Source organism: Aphelocoma coerulescens, chromosome 12 (assembly GCF_041296385.1).
Source record: "Aphelocoma coerulescens isolate FSJ_1873_10779 chromosome 12, UR_Acoe_1.0, whole genome shotgun sequence".
Classification (NCBI taxonomy): Eukaryota; Metazoa; Chordata; class Aves; order Passeriformes; family Corvidae; genus Aphelocoma; species Aphelocoma coerulescens.
This window is the reverse complement of record NC_091026.1, coordinates 7,760,996-7,783,158: the sequence shown is the minus strand read 5'-3', so window position 1 is coordinate 7,783,158 and position 22,163 is coordinate 7,760,996. Positions and strand designations below refer to the sequence as shown.

The window sequence follows — 22,163 nt, the reverse complement described above, 5'->3', positions numbered from 1 at the left end:
TCAAAGACAACGCCTTTTCTCTTGTTTATCAATTTGCCTCTGGAAGGGGTGAATACTGATGAGTTCATCTCAAGACACATCTGCAACAGTTCAGATGAAGCATAAAGAAAAAGAAGGAACAAACTATGTGCAAAACCACTGCATAAAAGTACTACATGAATCCCAGGCACTGAGCTCAGGTAGATGTTTAAAAGTGCTGTTCTGCTCTGTCTGGGAAGAGGGATACTCCCTGAATCCAGGAACAAGTCTCCATAAAATTTTTTGTCCAGTTTTTGTAAAAAAATTTGAAGATCAAATGCGCAATATATGTTTGGAAATAAATTAACATTATGCTAAAACACTATGTTCTAGTAGCAAGGTAACCACGATGTGGTTTCCAAATCAGAAACATGGTTTCAGGTTCACATGCCTAAACAAAGCAACTGATTTTATTATCTAAAGAGATATACAAGATCAGAAGGCAGTTTTAAGTCTCTAACTGTTGAAAGCATTATTTTTAAACCATATGATAAAACAAAGAATTAATTAAAAACAAAAATCTTAGAAAATGCTCCATCATTTACCATTGTGAAATCTCTTAGTTGGATAAGCTCCTATTCTAAAAATAGATTCTTTTTCTATAAAATTTTTCTATCATCTTGTGGGGAGGTTGGTGCCAGAGATGTGGCTGGTGCTACCATTATAAATGACAAAATAGCATCATCAGTGCTGCATCCTGTTCCCTAGTTGTGTTTTGAGGACTAGATTCTGTCTTCATACCCTTCTAATAAGCACGTAGCTAATGCATCTCACCATTCTAGTTTCACACTGAGATTTTATAGCTACACTTTATTGAGAGCATTGTATGAACTCTTCATACTGCAGGATGAATTCATCAGGTTCTATAAAGATTCACTCACTCTGTAGAAAGAGATGCAATTCTCTTGATGTTTTGTTTTGGGAGAAGCTTTTTGTTGTTACTCTGCACATCTTGAAAGTTCTAAGCTTCCCAAAGGCCCAATAATAAGGCTCTGATTTGTTGGAAGATCAAAAATTTGAGAGTGTTTCTTGATGATCTAAGTTACATTCAAATATGCAGTTTTTCATTTTTTAATACACGTGAAATCTAGTTCAAGGAAAGGGTTTTGGCACAAGACAAAGTTACCTATCACCTTTGCCAGTCTTCTCCCTTATTGCATTATCCAGCAGGTCAAGAAAACCTTACTCCTACTTCACTACAAGAACTCTCTAGAAAAGGTCTCAAAATTCTTTCACCTGTCTCAGTGCAAGAGCTGTTTGCAGACACTAGGTAGTTTTTAGACATACTGGAACCTAAAATGGGATAAATACCCTCATCTTGTAGTACACAACAAAAATTTCATGAACATAAACCCCCTGGATTACTGCAAAAGCAGATTTCACTCGATCTTCATTTTCTTAAACTAAATCTGTAACACAGAAAGGACAAGGTGAAAGAGGAAAGGAAGGTTTAATTTGTTTCTCCTATAAACACAATTTGTTGTTCACTGTAACTCAAGTTTCTGAGGTTTTAAGGCTTTAATACAAAATGTTAGAATGTTCCCTCAGTCAACAGAAGTATAATCCAAGCAACTTAAACTAAGATCTTTTAAATTTTTTTAACTGACACAATGAATATGTGTTCTGGTTTACATCAGTGTAACTCCAGATAAATAAGTAGAGATACTACTGATTTACTAGAGAGTAAAATAAGGAAGAATAATAATCAATAAATGTAACCCATATGGAATACAAGCATATATCTGACTTAGGTAGTTTTCTGGAATAAACCTGTCAACATAGAAATCTGAGGCCTTTACTGTTATTCAGAGTTCATTGGCTGCAACAGAACAAAAAGACATTAGAAAGCTCTGTAAGTTGTGCTGTTTTTTGGTATTAGTATACACTTTCTAATGTGTGGGATGTAGCATTGATGTGACACTAAGTAAAAGGTAGTGTAAAAAAACTCAAAAATCCTATTCTGTAAAAATCCTTAAATGCAATGCAGAGTCCTCGTGGCAACTCCTACTGGAGAGTCCTTGCACATTTAAATGATTTTCCTAGAACTAGCAAATGTAAACTAATATTTAGGGTGAATACATTTTCTTCCCTCAAAAAAAACTGACATCAGGGCAGGTGAAACGGATGTTATGAATTCCAGAGAAAATATTCCAGAAAAAATACTTATGAGTTCTAAACTTCCTCCTGATGGTACTGATGTTGCTGAAGATCATTTACCAACCAGATAGATCATCTTAAAACTAATCTTTCATGGAAATGCCTGCTTGGAAAGATCTGATCTGACAAAATACAGTGGTGTGGACCAAGGCCAAATAACTTGTTGTCGAGCTGTAAGAACATCAGTAAGAAACATCCTGTTGTTCCTTGTAGAATATATGTCTGAAGAGTTTCTGTGTAAATTACTAACTTCAAAGAAAATATTAGTCATAATGACTGTGATAAACATGAACTTTAACGTTTATACTTACTGTGCACACGACTGAGTTGTATGTGAAAACTCCTGATTATACAAAAAGAAGAGCTATAAATAACTAAAGACTTCCATATCTGCAGTACAACAGACAAAAGAGAAGATTATTTCCTTTTATTCTCTGTTCTTCTTCTCCTTTTCTGCACTGAATTCTGCTACTGCAGCAAAGCTAATAGCACCAATAATTTAATAAGCCTTTCTTATTATTGCAGGTTTTTTACTCCAGCAGTGCAGATAAATTACATTTCATCTTCACTGCCCTCTTTCCTCCAGAAAGTCAAGGAATGATAAATATGAGATCAAAGGATGGAACTTAGTACTAAATTCGTTGCTTTCCTACATTATCATTTACTCTAAAAATCTGTTATGTGAAAACTAAAGACAAAAACATACTGGAAAAATGTAATATATCTAGCAAAAATACCTACCATTTCCTTATAATTAACTCAATTTCACTCAGAGTAGAGGCAGTAAGATCAAAAATGGACAGTTATCAGTTGTGAATGTCTTTAAATACATATTTCCACTCAGGATAGACATGTCCTCCTAAATGCTGGGTTCACCCTAGCATGTAGGGATGTAGAAACAAAATTTTCTCTAGTTAGTAACCTGTCACCTTTTGATCTTATTTCTGTGTCACAAGAAAACCAGAAAATTCCCTGTGAAACAAGGTGAAAATGAAAAGCATTTTCTGTCTTCTTAGTCAAAGGCACTGTAAGTCCTTGGCAGATCCCAGCTGGAAATGGTCCCAAGCTGCTCTATCTCTAGTGTGCAGGTGTCTGCAAATGGGACCAATACCCTTTTGGCATGAATATGCCTGTTAATCAAATTCAACAGCAGAGCAATTCTTTGTAATTTGTACATAGTTACTGGTGGGAGAACATCCAGCAGGTGAAACCTACTGACTTTTATAATCCTGAGGATTCTTTTCCAACTACATCCAATCAGTTTTCATATCAGAAGCCAGTTTCAATCATTTATCAGCAGTCCTGGCTAACCAGGGAGGACCCAGTTGACTGGAAGTTACAAAATATGACACCTCTCTGGAGGAAGGGTCACTGAGGGAAAGCCTTTGCTGCTGTTTCCCACAGCATGCTCCAGGAGAAGCTGGCTGCTCATGGCTTGGACAGGTGTGCTGTTTGCTGGGTAAAAAGCTGCCTGGATGACTGGGCCCAGAGAATGGTGGGGCATGGAGCTACATCCAGCTGGTCACCAGTGGTGTTCCCCTGGGATCAGTACTAGGGCCAGTCTTGTTTAATGTCTCTATCAGTGCTCTGGGTGAGGGGATTGAGGGCACCCTCAGTCAGTTTGCAGGTGAAACCAGGTTGGGTGCGAGCACTGATCTGCTGGAGGGTAGGAGGGCTCTGCAGAGGGATCTGGGTGGGCTGGATCAGTGGGCCAAGGCCGGTGGTGTGGGGTTCAACAAGGTAAAGGCAGATCCTGCCTTTGGGTCACACCAACCCCCTGCATCTCCAGGCTGGTGCCAGAATGGCTGGAAAGCTGCCTGGCAGGAAGAGATCTGGGGGTGCTGGTTGACAGCAGCTGAACGTGTGCCCAGGTGGCCAAGAAGCCCAGTGGCATCCTGGCTGTATCAGCAATAGTGTGGCCAGCAGGACCAGGGCAGTGACTGTTCCCCTGTACTGGGCACTGATGATGCCACAGCTCAAATCCTGGGTTCAGTTTTGCGCCCCTCACTCCACAAAAGACACTGAGGTGCTGGAGTGTGTCCAGAGAAGGGCAACCGAGCTGGGGAAGGGGCTGGAGCACAAGTCTCCTTGGGAGCAGCTGGGGGTGTTTAGCCTGGAGAAAAGGAGGCTCAGGGGGGACCTTATGGCTCTACAACACCTGAAAGGAGATTGTAGCCAGGTGAGGATTGGGCTCTTCTCCCAGGTAACAAGTAACAGCACAAGAGGAAACAGCCTTATGTTGGACCTGGGAAGGTTTAGATTGGGCATGCAGGAAAATTACTTCCTAACAGAATTCCATAAAATCAGGTTTAACCAAACACAAGCAAGAACTCCATGATCCTTGAGACCTAGGCAGTTGTGTGGGAAATCCATAGAAGTGGACACTGCAGTTTGAAAGACCAGTAATCAATTTTTGCGTTGACCTACCCTGTCTTACTATGTCCTTTCACTCTCTACCCCTTCTAAGCAACTGGTGATCCTGACCTATTACTTTAAACATAAATGATATGAGGAAGCAATCATTATTTAATCCTGTAATCATCCATCATCTACTGCAGTAGGACTTTAGTGATTTATTAAAACTGGCAGGTCAGGATAATAATATCAGCAATGGTCGGTGGCAAAATTGGAGCTGAAGTCAGTGATATGAGGAAGGAGAAAATCCACATTAAAACAGTCAGTACAACCTAAAAACAAGAGTGACCTTAGAAAAACAGTAAAAGACAGTGTGGGTAGTCACAGCATTCTGCAGGAAAGGAAGTGGAAAGCGAAGATAATTACATTGAACAAGAACAAGCTGATATGGTTATTGGGAAACTGAGTTATTTTTTTTAAAAAAAAGTCCTGATCAAGGATGACAATTTCTTCAACTGTAATTTAGTTTAAACATCAGAACGTGTAGTAAATGAAGATGTGGAATAAGGTTCAACAGGTGTCCAAGCACTTAAACTTCCTTGTTCTCACTGGAAGTATTATTTAAAACAAAAAAACTAAATAGTAAAATAATCCCCTATCTATCAAATACTGAGAATATTTCAAAAAGAGATGAGATTTTACTTTGTTTAAAGCAATATTTTTGTAGAAACTAATCTGATTCAAGAATAGATATTTAATCTCTCTTTCATCCAGTGATAAAAGATGAACAGAGACCAAGGTCAAACTGTAGTTACCCTATCACATAAAATAATAAAATACTAGAAAAGAGAATATTTTAGCAATATATAGCTAAAAACCAAGATGTAACACTCCTCTGATTTCCCTTCAATGGTTTAACCTAAGGCTTGTCTTATTTGCACCACACTGGGAGCAGAGCTGCTTAAGACCCAGCTTTGCTGTGGCATTACAGCTGCTTGCTGATGTCGCAGGAAGAAGATAAAAATAAGTTCTGTATAAAAGCCTCCAAGTGCAAAGAATTGTAAAATGCATTTAAAGACACCAACTGCATATCTCAAAGTTCGAAGAACAATTTGCATTCTGCATTTCTCATGTAAATGTACACTATGAAAAATAATTATAATAGTAATCTGATTCAATGGAAATAAAGTAGTGTAATATTTATAGTCTGTGCCAGAGTTATAATGACTGTGGGGCGAGAAGTGAAGTGTCTCAGCATGTTCCACATGTTTTTAACACTGTTTCTAAAGGCTCTGGAGGCTATTAAATTTAATGAACCCATCTGCTATGAAATAGAGGTCCAAACATAATCAGTTTTCTCAGTGCCATATAATACAGATGGCATTCCATGTTCCACATCCCCAGCAGGAAATTTTATGTTCCTCTTTAAGTGTAGGACTTTTGTTTTTGGTTTTGATGTTTTAAACATCTTTTTCATGTACCATATATACCATTTTACAGTGTAAATACCATATAGAGCAATGCACATGAAAAGTGTTAATTCATTAAATTAAGTATTGCTATTTCCTTACAACAGTTTTTCTGTGACTTTGACAACTAGCAATTAGCTCTCTGTAGTAATAGTCTTTGCCTAATGCAATCATTGATAATTGCCCTAATACTGTAAGTTCCAGCATTAGCAGTGGAGGAAAACAAACGTGATTTATCAAAAGAAGCAGTTTCCTTCAAAAAGCTGAAAGATACACATTCTTCCATACATGTACATGCATAGGTGCTCCCTGGGATGAAGCCTTATTTATATGTACTGTGTTTGCATGGAACAATGCACTAATCATTCTTATTTTAAGTATCCATAAACCCACTAGGTCCTTATGGGCTTTATTTTCCTGTTCATGCCTCAATTTTGATTTCTGGGTCTCGATTTGTGTGCTTTATTGGGACACACTACACCCAGACTCTTGTCTTGGTGTGTGAATGTTGGATCTAAGCACAAGTATAAATGGCACAACATTCCCTGCACTGATGAGCACCCTGCTGCTGAGCAGGAGTAAATCAGATGTGCATTTTCTAACACTAAACAACATCCATTGTTGTTTTAAGCTGCATCTGAAAGACAATTGGAGTACATGAATTCTATTCAGTTTAGAGGTTCATTCGTTGGCTATCTCCAGCACTCACTGTGTTTTGACAGTAGACAGAGATCTTACTGAATTTGAAACAGCTCATGTGTTTCATGATAATTCATTTATTCGAGATCCAGCAATAAAACAAACACATTAGAATTGTTTGGCAGAAAATGAGAGTGCTTATTATGGCAACTGAAAATTTTGGGCCATGGAACTCACAAAAGCCTTAGCTCAAACACTTTCTTTTTTACGAGACCGTCAGTGAAGAGTTTCACAGACAGTGCACTAATCATCATCATAATCAGCATAAAGAGATGTTGCACCTACCTATAAATGTGTGCATAACCTGCTTTTACTGTGTGCACAAGTGGCTGCAGTGATCAGCACTGTCAGTGGCTCAAGCACGTCCCAGACCTACAAGGTCCCAGTGCAGACACATCAGACTGTCACTCCTGCAGCTCTGAACTGAATCCAAACTGAATCCAAACTGAAGTGCTGATAGGAAGGCATTCCCTGGGCTACTTTCTACTTATCTCCCATATCAGAACCTTCAAAAGACCACTGAGATCTGTAGGAGACAAAGCAGAGCTTGAAGACCCTTGTTTTATGAACAAGCCTACCTGATGGAAGGCCTGATAATCATGCATGGGATTTTTTCTTCCCTAACCCAATTCTTTCAAACGTCAAAGCAAGAAAAGGAAGTTCCCATGGGAACCTCAGAAGCGGCTGGAGGTGATGACATTCTCTGATAAAGAGTTGTAAATTCTTAGAGATTAAGAGATGCTGGCCACAAAGGGAAGGTTAGAGCATGTAACCAAATCCAAAGTGGGATTGGAGAAAAAAGAACACAGATTTCCATTTTTTGGTGTATTAAAAAAACAGAATTAAAATTACTGTCTGTAAATTTTCTTTGCTGATTAATAACACTTGCTGACTTTTAGCTCTGCAGTGATTACCAATATTTACTTACTTTAGATGTATGTGAACACTCTGAACACACTGATGCAGTTTAACGCCTACCAGTACTACAATCTAGAAGTTACTTTTTTGAAATAGAGGCCCAGGGAACATTTTACCGTGATAAAAATGCAAAATATATCCACTTATAATAATAGCACAATTAACCTGTGCCACCAAAAGTATTTGAAGATATCTCTGGGAATAGAAACTAGTGGAAATGGGGTACTATTTTATTTTTGTTACTTCATAAAAGCTCTTCTGTGCATTGAACACGAAGAAAACTGTGTGAATGGAAGAAGGACTAAACAGCATTTTAATGCCTCACCAGAAAGTCCTGAATAGAAAAATATGCCAGTAAACAGCTTTCAGTCTGGAGGACCTTCTGTTATAATTCTGTCCATTATATATATATATATTTATGTGTGTGTGTGTATATATATAAAATATATATTACCTCTGTGGAACTGGTTCATAATTCTCCTCTGTCAGAAGAAATGTATCCTAGAATTTAAATTTTCATACACAAAATATTTGGATTTATGACAACTGAGAGGCATGAGCTTCCTGTAGTTCCTGCTGCATTTCTGCAAGGAATCTGAATCAGAGTAAAAAGTATGCCTACATAGTACTTGATTTTTTTTTTTTAAAGGATGAAGATGAGCAAATTGAATTTTTTTATTATATATATAATAATGTAGTTGTAACACCCATCATAAGCTTTTCAGAAAATGTTACTAAAGGCTTTACTTCAGTGGACCTATCTCAATTTGCTGCTGCAGAAGGAGAAATAAGGTTCTTGGACAGGTTGCCTTCCTAGGACAGCATCAGTCTCTTGATCAGGAAATACTTCCAAAAAATACCTCCTTCAAAAAAAGAAAGAAATTATGAAAACCTAAGTGTGTATTTATATATATAAATACACATATATACAGCAGCAGCTGTAGAACTGAACTAGAATTGAACTAAAATCCATAATGGAATGTATGTCTGTGATAATGTGAGGATAATGCAAATGAAGAATCAACATACGGTACTCTAACACAGAAGAAAATTACAAAGAGCAAAAGCACTCACCATTCATATTATGACAAATCATGACCTGTAATGACTCAGAACACTGCTGTTTTGAAAGAACTCCTAAATTGTGGAGCACCAGACAGTCATCTCAAAATATTCAGTGAAACAGCAATTTGCTCTTTTTAAGCAAAGAACTCCTCTGATTGGAAACTGAACAGAGCCAACGTGGTGTTTGTCTGAACCTGCTCACAGCTTGAGACCAACAGCCTGGGGGAGATGAACTCAATGGTACATTAGATCCAGAGGATATATTCAGGTACACTTATGAAGAACAAATTACACCAGGAAGATTCAACAAAGGTCCAAGTAGGCCAAATAGGACACACCAATAAACAAACTCTCAATCACAAGCTTTTAAACAGTGGGAACTCAGGGGCCAGACCAGTCTTTTTTTATTTCCTGCAGGGAAAAAAAGTAATGTTTTGTCACATTCCAAATGTGACCATAAGAATGAGATAAAGTCTTCTGTGGTCTACAGATGATAATCTGCAATACCAAGAGATGACCTCTATGCATTGCTGCACTTTAATATTCTGATGCCCAGCCTGTATTCCTTTTCCTTCCAAAATACTCACTTTTATTGACTCACTATAGATGCATACATGGCTAAAAGAAATAGCTGACTACTTTAAAACTGTTTCCTCCCTGAAATACTATGATAGTTCTAGAATTCTTTTCTGCTCACATTTGAAAGCTGTAACTTAGAAATCTCCTTTTTTTTTTTTTTTTTTTTTAAGCATCCATTGGGTTATTTTATTTTCTGAACCATTACATGCTTGTGGGCCTTAGCAATGTTGAAGGAGTGATATCAGATCCAAATGTGACCCATTTTTGAGCAGAAAAGTTATACTGAGAGTGTTCTGTTGCAGTGATGTCCAGACCTCACCGTCTAGGGCCCACATATCCCATCTGCAACCTTCGGAGCTAATCCCTACAGCACCTCTGGGCTGCACAGCTGAACAGGAACAGGCAGCAAGACAGTTTCTTCTCCTATTAAACTCCACAATTAAGAATATCCTACCTGGCCCCTCACTCTTGACAGCCCAAACACCCTTTCTCACAGAGTTCCACAGATTCAACAAAGCTCACCCATCCATAGTGTGTATCAGACTGCTGAGTAGAGAAGTACAAATGGAAAAGAGAACAAGTCCAAAGAAAGGTGGGGAATTTGGAATCAGAGGACTCTCAATCAGAAGATTCAGAGGCTGGCTGGTATATATCATATACTTCAATTCCAACATTTTTGCCTGAAGGTACTGGCAGCACTTAAGCTACTGGACTATTACAGGAGTAGCATTCCCAGCTATTGTGAAGCTGACTTTAGAATTAGCCCAAGATAATAATAAGCCTCTAAAGACTGTTTCCCAAGTGAATGCCTGAACCAAGTACAATCATTCCAGTCTCCCACAGACCTGAATTCAAATTACTTCAGAAATCTGTTGTTTCTCCGACAGCCAGTGACACTTAAGATTACATCACTCCTATGTCAAAAGTCCTGGTTTTGAAAGAAAGGGGGCTTTACACAGTGATAATAACCTTTCCAACATGAAATCCTGGGTTTAAGGAAATGTGAAGGATTTTCTGATGAAGGGTAAAAGAAATGGAGCTGACTGGTTACCATTTCAGACAGACAGGAAACACTGGGGAGAGAAAAAAGTCTCGGGACAGGTAAAAGGGAACCAAGGAGTCACCAGAGAGGCCTCATCTCACTTGCTTTACATCAGCTATCAATCCTGACAGTGCCAAAGGACACACAGCCCTGACACACATACAGGTTGTTCCATGTCATGTTTTCTGCATATGATATCTTGCCAGAGATTTCCACGTCTATAAAGGTAGTGTTTTTAGTGGTTTTTCTAATGGTATGTGAAGCTCCTCAGGAGTGCCAAAGCCATGGTGAAGAGGCAGCTGTAAGAACATTTTGCAGACATCCTCTTACAGGAAAGGTGAACAGACACAGGAATTAGATGACTTGTCTGAACAGCAAAAGTCTTCCAGAAATATTCCTAAATGGTATCAAACACTTAATGAACTAACTTCTGGCTTTCACAGATGACTTTGTCCTGGACAAATACTGGATGAGAACAGTCTGGGGTAACAGGGGAAATGTTTTGTGTCCTAAGATTATTATTGTCCAGCTTCTTTCTGTCTGGATCTTAATATGGTCCGGGCTAATGTTGCTTGCTCAGAAACAGCACAGCTGGCCAATTAGCTCTGATATTTGGTTATATTCCATGCCTTTAGGGCACAGTGACACTGAGTGCAACTTTGTAAATATAGCCCTGGGAATCTAACCCTGGCTGTTCGGACACCATTGGTGATAAGAACATTTAAACTATCTGGAAATGCACTGATGTTTCTAGCCAGGAAAGATCCAAGCAGCAGCCACACAAACTGTGAAAATCAACAAGTTATGGCATGGAGAAGATTATTTTAACAGCACTTCCAGTGTGAAAGCACTAGAGATGGCCAGGGCATCTGTCTCTGAAAATAACACTCAGGCAGCTTTAGCTGAGGCAGAAGCAAGGCTGGTTTGGTAAAATGTTCCCTTCATTCCTATTTTCAAGTTTTGTATGTGACTACCCTAATTTATCTTGTTCCTTTGCATGTTTGGGTTTGTTTATTGGGGTTTTTTTTTTTTGTGGGAAGAATGAGGAGAGAGGAAAAAGGTAGTTTGCAACTAAGTAGACCATGGTATTTTATTTTTCAATCTTTTCTTATAGAATCCCACCCATTAGGGTCCTGAATGAAGCTTTCATACACTTAAAATAGACGTGTGCATGTATGTACATGAGTGCACATGTGTGTATGTATATATATATATATGTATATTTGTGTGTGCACAGTGACATTGATTAGTTTAGTCAAGAGAGTAGGAAAACAAGAGAAGATAAAGAGAAGAACCTGGAAGTACTTTGACTGCACAAACAGACCTTTTTTTTGGATTTAAGCAGTTCTATTATTCAAGATTGTAACATCTCCATTGTCTTTGATTTTCCGGTTTTCTCAAGATTCCCTCTCCACACTCCCTCTAGTGTCCTTAAGTTCCCTTGCATTTACTCGCCCCTGCTGGGTTCACTTAGTATTTCACACAACATTAAGTTGTTAATTCTCCTTAGCCTTTCCATAACCTACAGGAGAATCACTGAAAGTTAGACCAACTTTTATGAGTGTTCCTCTCCCTGCAAAGATCGAGGAAATAAATACAGATTAACAGGCGAAAGAAAAAGTATAGTGTCACATCAAATCTGAGACAGTAATTTGTACTTTGTTGGTGGGTAAAGGGGATGACTTGGTGTTGAGAAAGGAGGAAGATTTTGTTTGAAACACTTTTAGTGAACAATTCATAGGCAGAGAGTTGCATTAAGACACCACTTACCTGAGTAGCTTCCTCTAGCAACTACACAAACTCCCTTCAATATGCAAACACTGATTGCCTCAAGTGTTTAAAAAAAAAAAAGTGAATGAGAACAAGATTCTCCTGGTCACCTCCCCATTTAGTGGGATGCCCAGAAGGCACAGTAATAACACATTTTTTGTTCATCTCATCTTATGTTTCAATTAAAAAAAAAGACAACAGAGGAGACTGGATTAATACATTATTTTTAAAAATGAAACAGAGATAAGTTAATTCCTTCTAAAGCAATTACCTTTTTGTTTCTCCATTATAACTACAGTTTAAGTATTTATTTTACATTATCGATGGCCACAACTGAAGACTAGAAAAGGCCTAAACAATTGTGAAAATTAAATAAAAGCTCTATTCCCAGGTGGTTTTGTATAGATTTAAGACTGAACCATCTAGAATCAACAGAGACTCGAAACAAACAAAACCCACCAAATATCAGAGTGAAATTGGTGAGATTCTCCCACTCTGCCCATCAAGCAAAAATTTAAAGCAGAAAGAAAGAAACATCTGTGCCATGAGTAATTTGTGATCTTCTATCCATTATACTGAATATTTGACATCTCCTGTACTAAATGGCAAACATTTGTACAAATTCTTGTTCTAGGGATAATATGCTAAACAAAATATTTTAATGAGAATAAAGGAAATATAACAAGAAAAAGAGAATAGATAAAACTCTATTTCAGACCAATCCATGAAAATGAACAACCTTTACCTGCAAATCTGATGATTTGCCACACATGCTACAGAAGTATCACAAGAGCTCAGTCACTGCATAATAGAAAATTGTGCTTTAACTCAAAATACTTCACAAGGATGTCAAGTTAAATTGGATATTTATGACAATTATTTTAACATATCACCCATTCAATATACTTTAAAAGGCAGAATCTTCTCAATATTCTTCCCCAAGATATCACAGTTGACCCCTGGAAGTTGACCCACCTTTCTACACTAAAAATATTGTCAGTCTATATGTTTATACCCATATATTCATTGACATGTTTTAAAACATATTAAAAAAATGGTTACTCAACATAATCAATATATTTTCAATGCCCATATTTTATTTATAAAAGAAATGTAAGTTTGGAAGTCATAAAATTTAAAATTATTCTGTAACTTAAGTTTGTTGCAGTATTTTTTATGTAGTCACAATATATAAATATCTGATAAAGTTCAGTAATGTTGAATTATTTGCTTGTAGCATAAGGATATAAAGTCCCAGTTCTTACACTGAGTTAGCACATTCCAGCAACAGAAAGAAGATTCACAATGAGTGTTTCTACCACAGTATTTTTGCTTTATCATGCAGACTTACAGTGCTGTCAATGTATGCTTCAGTCCACACTACGTCGTGCTCCTGGTCAATAACCTTTGGTCGGCTGAGAACATGGAGATATTCCATAACATTCTCTTGCACATCAGCCAAGGTAGAGATCTGAGTAAAAAACCCTGTGAAAACACACAGTTCCAAGTTATAAACCAGACAGAACAAATTAAGGAAGTTTTCAAGAAAGAGTGTGATGTGTTTTATGTCTGTTCATGTTTTCTGCTTATTTCCAAAGAAAAAATGTAAAAGAGGACTGTTTCATTAGAAACAGCCTCAAACAGTAATAATTGGTGAATACAGACATCTCCAAAACCTTGAACAACTGCAGTCTGTACTAAGCTTTTATTTCCAGATCACTTTTTTTTTTTGTTTAATGGTTTGGGCTTTTTACTTTTAATGTTGCCTGCTTTAAAATTTAGAACTGGTATTTGTCCACCTATATCTCACCCACTTTGTCCAGTTTCAAGAAACGTGGTGGAGTAGAACCACAGTAACAGAACAGTAGTTGCATGTTCTCTGAAACACTCATCCCTACAGAATGTGATTTAAAAAAAAAGGCATTATGTCATTTATAAATATGACAGGTCACAGAAAATATAGACTACAACTAGAATTGTTTGGCTAGGTGATCACAGCCTTTTTAATCCTTTAAAGCATCTCCTCCAACCTGACAGCATTGAGAACAGCAGAGGCCTCAGCTATTTGAGCTGTCACCACTCCCTTCGGAGTGCTTAGATGTCAAGTATCTTTATACATCACAAACTTGGCATCTGGAGCCCACATCATGCAAGAGTGATGAAGGACTGACAAATTTCAAGGCTAAAATTTCATCAGGCCTTATTTAAATGCATCACTTGCCTTCATTTACTTTGCATTAATGAGAAAAGACCAACATGAAAGAGGCATCACTACAATTTTAATCATTTGACAAGATCACAACTTCTGTGGAGCTGGAATATTAAGCTTTATTAAGCTTCAGCAGAAAACATGGTAGCTGCAAAGAACTTTTGAGCTGTATTTTTGTAGATGGGGACAATTTTGGCAAGACTGTAAGGGTGGTCTGTCTGAATCTAGAACTTTCTGAATCAATACATTGGCTCATAATCCATACACTACAAAATGGATGTTTGTGCACACGTTTCATCTGTGTGTGAATTAAGGCACAGTGAAAGAGACTTTATAGCAGAGATCTGTAAAATGAAACAAGTCATAGTAGTAGCCTAATGCATATCTTCAACTTAAAAATAAAAAGCAGAAGTGCTGGGTTGGTTGTGGTTTTTAACCAAATCTGAATGTAGATGTTCTCAAATATTCTTAGTACAGCATTCTTACTCACAGTATAGTATTATTATGGTCTTAATATATTCAATATTCTGCTTAAGGAATTTTATTTATTTGCTATTTTATTTTTTTTATTAAGTCCGGTATTGTGTGAGGCTTTTAATTGACTACTACACATACTATTAAGGTTTGCCTCCTGCTTCAGAAAAGTGCTATTATTTGTCTTGAGGTTCTGAAAGCTTTTTCAGCCACAGAGTAAAATGACTGATGTAAGTTTAATTAGGAAACCTGTACTTGAGGAAGCAGAATTCTATGTTTATGGTTAAAAAACCTCCAAACTACAGTCTACTTTCTTGAATCAGTAGGATACTCATGAGAAAAGCAATGTATATATTATTCTTTCTGAAATGCTGCTTGCTCCAGTTTTGGGACCCCAAAGTATGGGTTTCTCTGTCGTGTGAGTAAAAAGCAGCACTTCAGTTTTGGTCCTTTAATTTAGTGAAAATGTCAATACATAGTCAAAATATGTTTATTGGCCAGCATAAGCTATACACATAGAAAACCTCCTAAATTATATATATACATGTATATGTACACACTGTGGTTTATTAGGCTTTTAATCAGGGATTCAAAATAATGCAAAACTGTGGGGATCACCCATTTTACAGGTATGACCAACATTTTCCCAAAGCAGTTCAGAGTGACTGAATTTTGATATGCCTCTTTTCAGAATTACATTTGAAGCAGAGATCTGTTGGCACTGAATAGCATCCAGTGAACAATAGGATCACACCTTCACTCATGTACTTAATATATATGAGCATATTATGTCATATATATAATTTATGTATATATAAAGTGATATTATAATGTCTGCAAAGTCAGAGGAGATTAACTACTTGAAAAACTTTGTATTGCATCTAAGGTGATAGAAAAAACTTTTTTAACCAAGCAGTACTTTGTTACCCATATACTTCAGAACCACAATCAGTTAACTCTTTTTATTATCACACTTCATTAAAAGCAAAACCTTAAAGACTCATTTAAGAAGCTTCTGGATGTCTATGCCTGGAAAATTCTGTAATCACAGCCTATAAATTACCTCTGAGATAACAAATGCATTGCTATAAAATGAGCATCCTTTCTGACTGTCTCCACAAATGTTTTTATGTCACAATTTCAAGTGAAAAAATTTAGCTAAATTACTCAAACAAAACAACAAAACAAAACAAACAAAAAAAAAAAAAAGAAAGAAAACAGGATCCAATTTGAAACACTTGTGTTGTGCCATACAAGTTTACACATGTTACAAGACACTGGTACTGCCATATTTTCTTCTTTTCATTCCTTCAGAAGAGACCCCTGTGGAGCAGGTACAGTCAACATGAGCAGAGACACCCATCTGAGCAGTTATTTGTAACTATTCTTCATATGGATAGGTATTACTTTAGGTATTTCTCTTTGCAGTAATTCTGAGAATGTTGCCATATCACAATTTAAAAAGAAGCCTCCAGGCAGCATGTTACAGACAAAAGATTCATTCCTTCTTGTAGTATTGCAAATCATATTTCTAAGCTGCACAATAGAAAAAACAGTTTTTAGCCTAATTTTCTAAGACTAAAAGAGACAGTAAGTCTGAATTAATTTTGTGTAAACTTAGTAAAGAAATAAAGGTTTCAAAGACAAGTGAAAATATTTTTCAGTCTTCTCCTAATGGGAAAACCCTGCCAAATTTACTATATTATAGCTAGAAACAACATTAGGTAACATGCTTTTAGTTATTTTTTACTTTAAATTTAGGGGGTTTGACTATTCACGTATTTCTAGCTATACGTAACTCACAAGAATTACCTTCCTACACTGCTAAGTTTACATCTCTTATCTAGAAGGCAGAGATACCCCATGGAATTAAAACCCTTACTGTTTCTATACCCAGGTTTAACCACGAGATAAAGACTTGCTCTGAAGTCCTTGAGCGCAGCTGCTGGGGCCATGTCAGCAATAGCAGCAAACCCATGCTTAAATCTTTGCATTCCAACACCTGCTTCTCAGCTCCCTGGTGTGTGAATTATGCCACCTCAGAGCCCCCTCACAGTCAGCACTACCTTTTTCCCCTCCCCAGCAGGAAAAAACTTGTGAAGGAAATGGGTAAGATTTGGTAATGACAAGCATGAGAGATATATAATAATGTGGTAAAAGACAGACACTTATGCTCTGCATGTGGGCTGTCTTTCCCCATTGCACAGTCCCTGCAATGCTTTCTGGATGGCTTGTTTTTCTCTAAAATGTCCACCATTAGACTGATAACTTTTCAGAATGCCTCCAAGTGATTTTTGCATGGAGTGCAGTACTTTCGTTTCCTGGGCGCTGTGCAAAAGAGATGCAATACTCTTGTAACTAATGAAATATCAGAATTAAAAAACCCTCTGGGTAGGGACTAAGGAGTGAATTCATTGTTTCGGTGCAGCTGTAAAACTCCCATGGAGGTTTCCCCCTTTCCCCACAGAGGAGGCCTCTGGAGCAGGTGAACAGGCTCGGTAACTGGCTGCCTGCCACCCCAGAGCCCCCAGTGCAGGAGGGGCTGGGGTCATGCTAATAATGGGAATGGATGTGATGGGAGCTTCCTGCACAGAACTCTCCTCTGCTAATACAATAGTCTATCAGCTGCTCCAGCTGGGGCACAACCTGCCTCGGGGCTGATCTGTCCTCTGCCTGAGCTGGAGCCACTATCAGCTCTCGGGTACATGAAGCATTTTTATCTGCGTTGCTTTCTCAGCCCCTGCTCCTTTGTACTGATGAATCCAGTCCTTTGTTCATTTTATAATATGCCAACCACAGTGATGACCCATAACAAAATGTTTTAAAAAACCAAGCAAGAAAAACAGAAGCTGTCAAATTACTAATGTAATAGTGAATTTTACTGGGGAAAAAAAAAATTAATCCCAGCTGTTTTGTTAGCCAGTAATGCATTAACTCCCATCTTTATCTCTACAGCTTTCTGCTGGAAGTGATGCTGACAGAAAGGTAGTGCCTGTCACTTCTAAGTTCAAGATGTTACTGTTGGCATCTGGCACATGCACACTAAGCAGCAGGAAATTTTCACCTTTGTTCACTTCACAATCTTAGTATATCTTGTTTTCCTTAAGTGCACTTGCTTATGATGCAGAAGAGTAAATCACTGCAAACTTCACAAACCACTCTGGAGGGATTTTGGGGATTTTGAATGTTTTAATGTATTTAAAATGGTTTGTTTTGCTTCATTAAGCAAACTCCCTCTAGATATGCCCTACTTATACAGAAAAATGTACAGAAAAACATACTTGGGGTTTTTCAAGGTTTCACAATCAGAACCTAGAAGCTAAAGAAGTTTTGCAAGGTGGTGTGAATTTCCCCTGTGACCCATTTTGAAGGAAAGGGCTGCTGTCCACAGCCCAGTCAGCTGGAAACCCTGCAAACAGCCTTCATCTATGTTGTGCTTCCAAGAGGAAAATCACTGCAAGGAAAATTGATTTTAGGGTCATTCACCCTCAGTGACAACAACATATTTCGGCCCACCCATGCAAGGAGTAAACTACAGTCCTGCTATTCAGCCAATCTTTAGACCAGCTTTACTACACTCCTCATCTGTTGTGCTGTAATCCCTCATTTCACTGAAATAAAATGGACAAGCTGTAACTGAAAACTCAAAGGAAAAATCTAAATCTGTACTGTCTGACCATGACATGCTGTTTCCTATTGTGATTTTCAAAGCTAAAAAAAAAATATTTAATTACTGATTAGAGGTAGAATATTTTTACATTATAAGCTATCAGAGAGCAGGTATTGTAACTATTAAACTGAGAGGGAAATAAATTTTTAGAAGTAACAGTCATTAAGCTGTTTAGTTGATTCATATGAGTAAGACTCTGACTCAAAGAAACATGACTCTGAAAAGAACAAAGTAGTCCTGAAGAATGACAAAGGTGACCACTTTTCCCCTCTGGGAATAAGGAAGACGTGGACCAGATGATCTGCTAAGGCAGCTTCCATTGCCTGGTCCTAATTTCTGAGTTGCTGTACTTAGATCTTTATGAATTTGTGGAGCTGTGCTAAAAAGTTAAAAGATTTTGTTGATTAAATTGTCTTCAAAAAAGATGCTTCAAAGGATTCTTATACTATTATTTAAACTAAATTATGGTGTAATATTAGCTGATTAAGACAAGACTACAAACTGAGTAATTTCCATCAGCTGGACATAACAGTAGTTAAAGAAATAATGACTAAATGGATAGCACCTGATGCAATTCATCATAATGTAATGTGGCACAATGGAAAAAAAAGAACTTTTATTTTTTTTTTCCAAGAGGAAAGAAAAAGAAAAACCTGAAGATTAATTGGAGTTTGGAGCTGGTTTTTTCCTGAATCATTCTTACTTATACTACTCAATCCTTTTACTGCAGCAAGTCAGCATCTTAAATGTTTTAATGCTCTTTTCCTTAAAGGATATAAACCAGTTTTTTTCAATTACACTGTCAGTTCCTCGAGGGACAGGATGTCTGGTGTTTTACATACCATGCCTAACTCAACAGAACTTGTACCCAATGTTCTTAGAAACCAAACTCACTCTGAGTAATAACAGATAGAAGAAAACAAATGCTTTGAAATTAGTTTGTTCTCTGAACAAAAATTTAAGATCACATAGTTTAAAAGCTTCATAAATACTTTAAAGAAGAAAATTTCAAATTGGGGTTTTTTGCTCTTTAAATTGTATGTTACAAGACAATTAAGTCTTTTCATTTTCTGGGGAAAAGAAAACAAGCCATCCTCGGTGATTATCTGTCAGCAACACCATATCTGTAGAAGGGTCAGATGTGCAGGAAGGCTCAGCAATGGGGTTTTGGAAACAAGGCTTCCACAGAGGAAGGTGAACGAACCTTTGTTAGCACAGGCCATCCACTTCAAGTTATCAGCAAATGCAGCTTCTCTTCCAATCAGATAGGTAAAAATGCGGACCTGAAAGTAAAAAGCAAAAGATAAATCAATTAATACTGCATTTAAAACATATCCAGTGGAACTTCAGATACAGGTGTGTAATTCACAGGATACACCCCTTCTAAGAAAGTATTATTGGTTAAGCAGCACAGTAGGTTAAAAAAAATATTTCTGCCAGTAATGTCTTCCTGAAAAAAGGTTGTTTTTGTTCTGTGTAATAGGATGGTTGATCTTTTTGAATGTGTTTAATATCTGACCTTTAACTACAGTTATGGTTAATGTGTAATTAAGAATAAACTAAAACCATTGGAGTACAAAATGGTATGTTTCAGAAAAATCTGTTCTGGACTTATGAATTCAGAAAATTGCTATGATGTTGGGGAAGAGGCACTCAATTAGCAAATACTCCTGTAGATAAAGAATCTGAAACACCAGGCAAGAAAATTCCCCTCAGCTTTTAAGGTTCATATGATGCAATGTCATTGTTTACACAGACACAGGTACTCAGAGGCAGGATTTTAATGTCATTTAATTAATTTTCAAATTTAAAAAAAACCTTATCATTTTTCCCATTAGGATTTTTCCTCCTTCACAAATGATATTATTTGTGGAATAAATCAACTTTATACTAAGCTCCCATAAGGTTTTTTGTTCCCCACAGAAGGAGTTTTAAAACTCTGAAACTCTCCCTCTTTACTGCCAGTTGTGACAGTTCTCTCACTGCCCTTTTATTCATTTTCTTAATGGCCACATCCTGGTTTTAGGCATACGTAGTGTTTTGTGTTATCATCATGCCTAGAGACCAGATTCTAGTCACAAAACTTTTCCCAGTCTCTCTACCATAAAATACACACAGAACTGAAGCATGATTTATATGGTTTAAAAAGTCTACACAGTGATGGTGTAATGTTGCAAGTTTGAGTCCAACAGTCTGCATACTCCCACTCTAAGGCTCTAAAGAACACAACATTAAACAAAAGAATGATGCTTTTATATTTTGCTGATTGCTATGAAAAGCATTAATAAAGAAATTCTTTATTCTGCAAAGACACATGAAAGTGCACAGTGAGATTTATACTCTCAAAATACAGCATAAATCAATGTCACGTTTTATCTTCCTGCAAATGATGCTTGAAAATAGCCTATGATGAGTCTGAATACTCAGAGATTTATATTTAATGATCTGCTTTAATCTGTGAAGAATCAAACTAGACTGTGTTCCTAATAAAAGGAGACCAGCCTTATCTAAACAGATGAGCAGTAAGCATGATAACAGGCACAGGCAGCAAAATAGCCTACAAAAAATAAAATTTCAGCAAAGTGGTAACATGGATCATCATGAGGAATGAGCTGTCTCTGTGATATCCATTGCAAGGATTTTAATGATTTTACACTGAATATATTTTCTACATCTAGTTTACTTAGTATCGAGCAGTTTTGCTAGAAAATATTTTAATCATGATAAAAATACTGATAATTGTAATTACTTGAAAAAATAATGGAATTTATCAAACAGAGAACTAGAAGATGAGCGATCCAAATTTATTAACTGCTGTTTCCTTCCCTGTCCCAAGGCATTGTGTATTTTTCTCTACACACTTTCCATGGTACATGTTATACCAATTATGTTTACTACTGTCAGCATAAAGTAAAAAGTCTTTTATACAGTGAAATATAAGTTACATTATAATTTTAAAATACCCTTTCTATATTTCTGATGAATCAATAGAGTGACTTATTATTTATAGTAGTATTGTAAGAAAATAGCCATGACAGGGTCCCAGGAAAGTATTTTAGTTAAAGCCACTGATACTTTAAATTTTTCCTTCCACACTGATCCTATAGACACATTAATAGGTGTTTCAAATATTGTTTAATACTTCATTCAAAATTGTGAGAAAAATCCTCAAGATCAGTTCTGATGGAAAAAAAAAATCTGATTATTTCTCTACTTCCAAATTTTCATTTGCTCAGTTCATTAAACCCATCAGCATAAACTTAATTCACTGTGAGCTTGTGGTGAAAAGCATTAACTGTACACTGCACAAGTATGGCAGAATCACAGAATTAACTAGGTTGGAAAAGACCTTTGAGATCACTGAGTCCAACCTATGACCTGACACCACCTTGTCAATCAGACCATGGCACTGAGTGCCACATTCAGTCTTTTCTTAAACACTCAGGGACAGTGACTCCACATCTCCCTGGGCAGCCCATTCTTATAAAACAAAGGCTTGGCATATTATTTTCTGCTTTCAGAGACCACAGCAGTGACTTAGGTAATAAATTATTACGACTGAAACTTGCATAAATAAATCTAAATTCTAAATCCCATTTTTCAGAACAGGCTTGGTTTTACACACCTTTTATACCACTTTTGTCCTTCTGCATAGGTATTCTATGTGATAATTCTGGATGTTTAACACCAATAAACAGGAAAAAGTTACTGTGGCCGTATGTTTACTCCAGATACATA

At 37.0% G+C, this 22,163-nt stretch overlaps 1 protein-coding gene across 9 annotated transcripts in view; it reads right to left on the bottom strand.

Moving 5' to 3' along the window:
* Window positions 1-22,163, bottom strand: part of CACNA2D3 (calcium voltage-gated channel auxiliary subunit alpha2delta 3) — a 422,236-nt gene that overhangs the window by 125,609 nt on the left and 274,464 nt on the right. For all 9 annotated transcript variants that reach the window (XM_069027740.1, XM_069027747.1, XM_069027744.1 and 6 more), the window contains 2 exons: window positions 19,630-19,708; window positions 13,424-13,557 (listed from right to left, as the gene is read on the bottom strand). In XM_069027740.1, coding sequence (XP_068883841.1) covers window positions 13,424-13,557; window positions 19,630-19,708 — 213 coding nt within the window. The remainder of the gene's footprint in view (window positions 1-13,423; window positions 13,558-19,629; window positions 19,709-22,163) is intronic.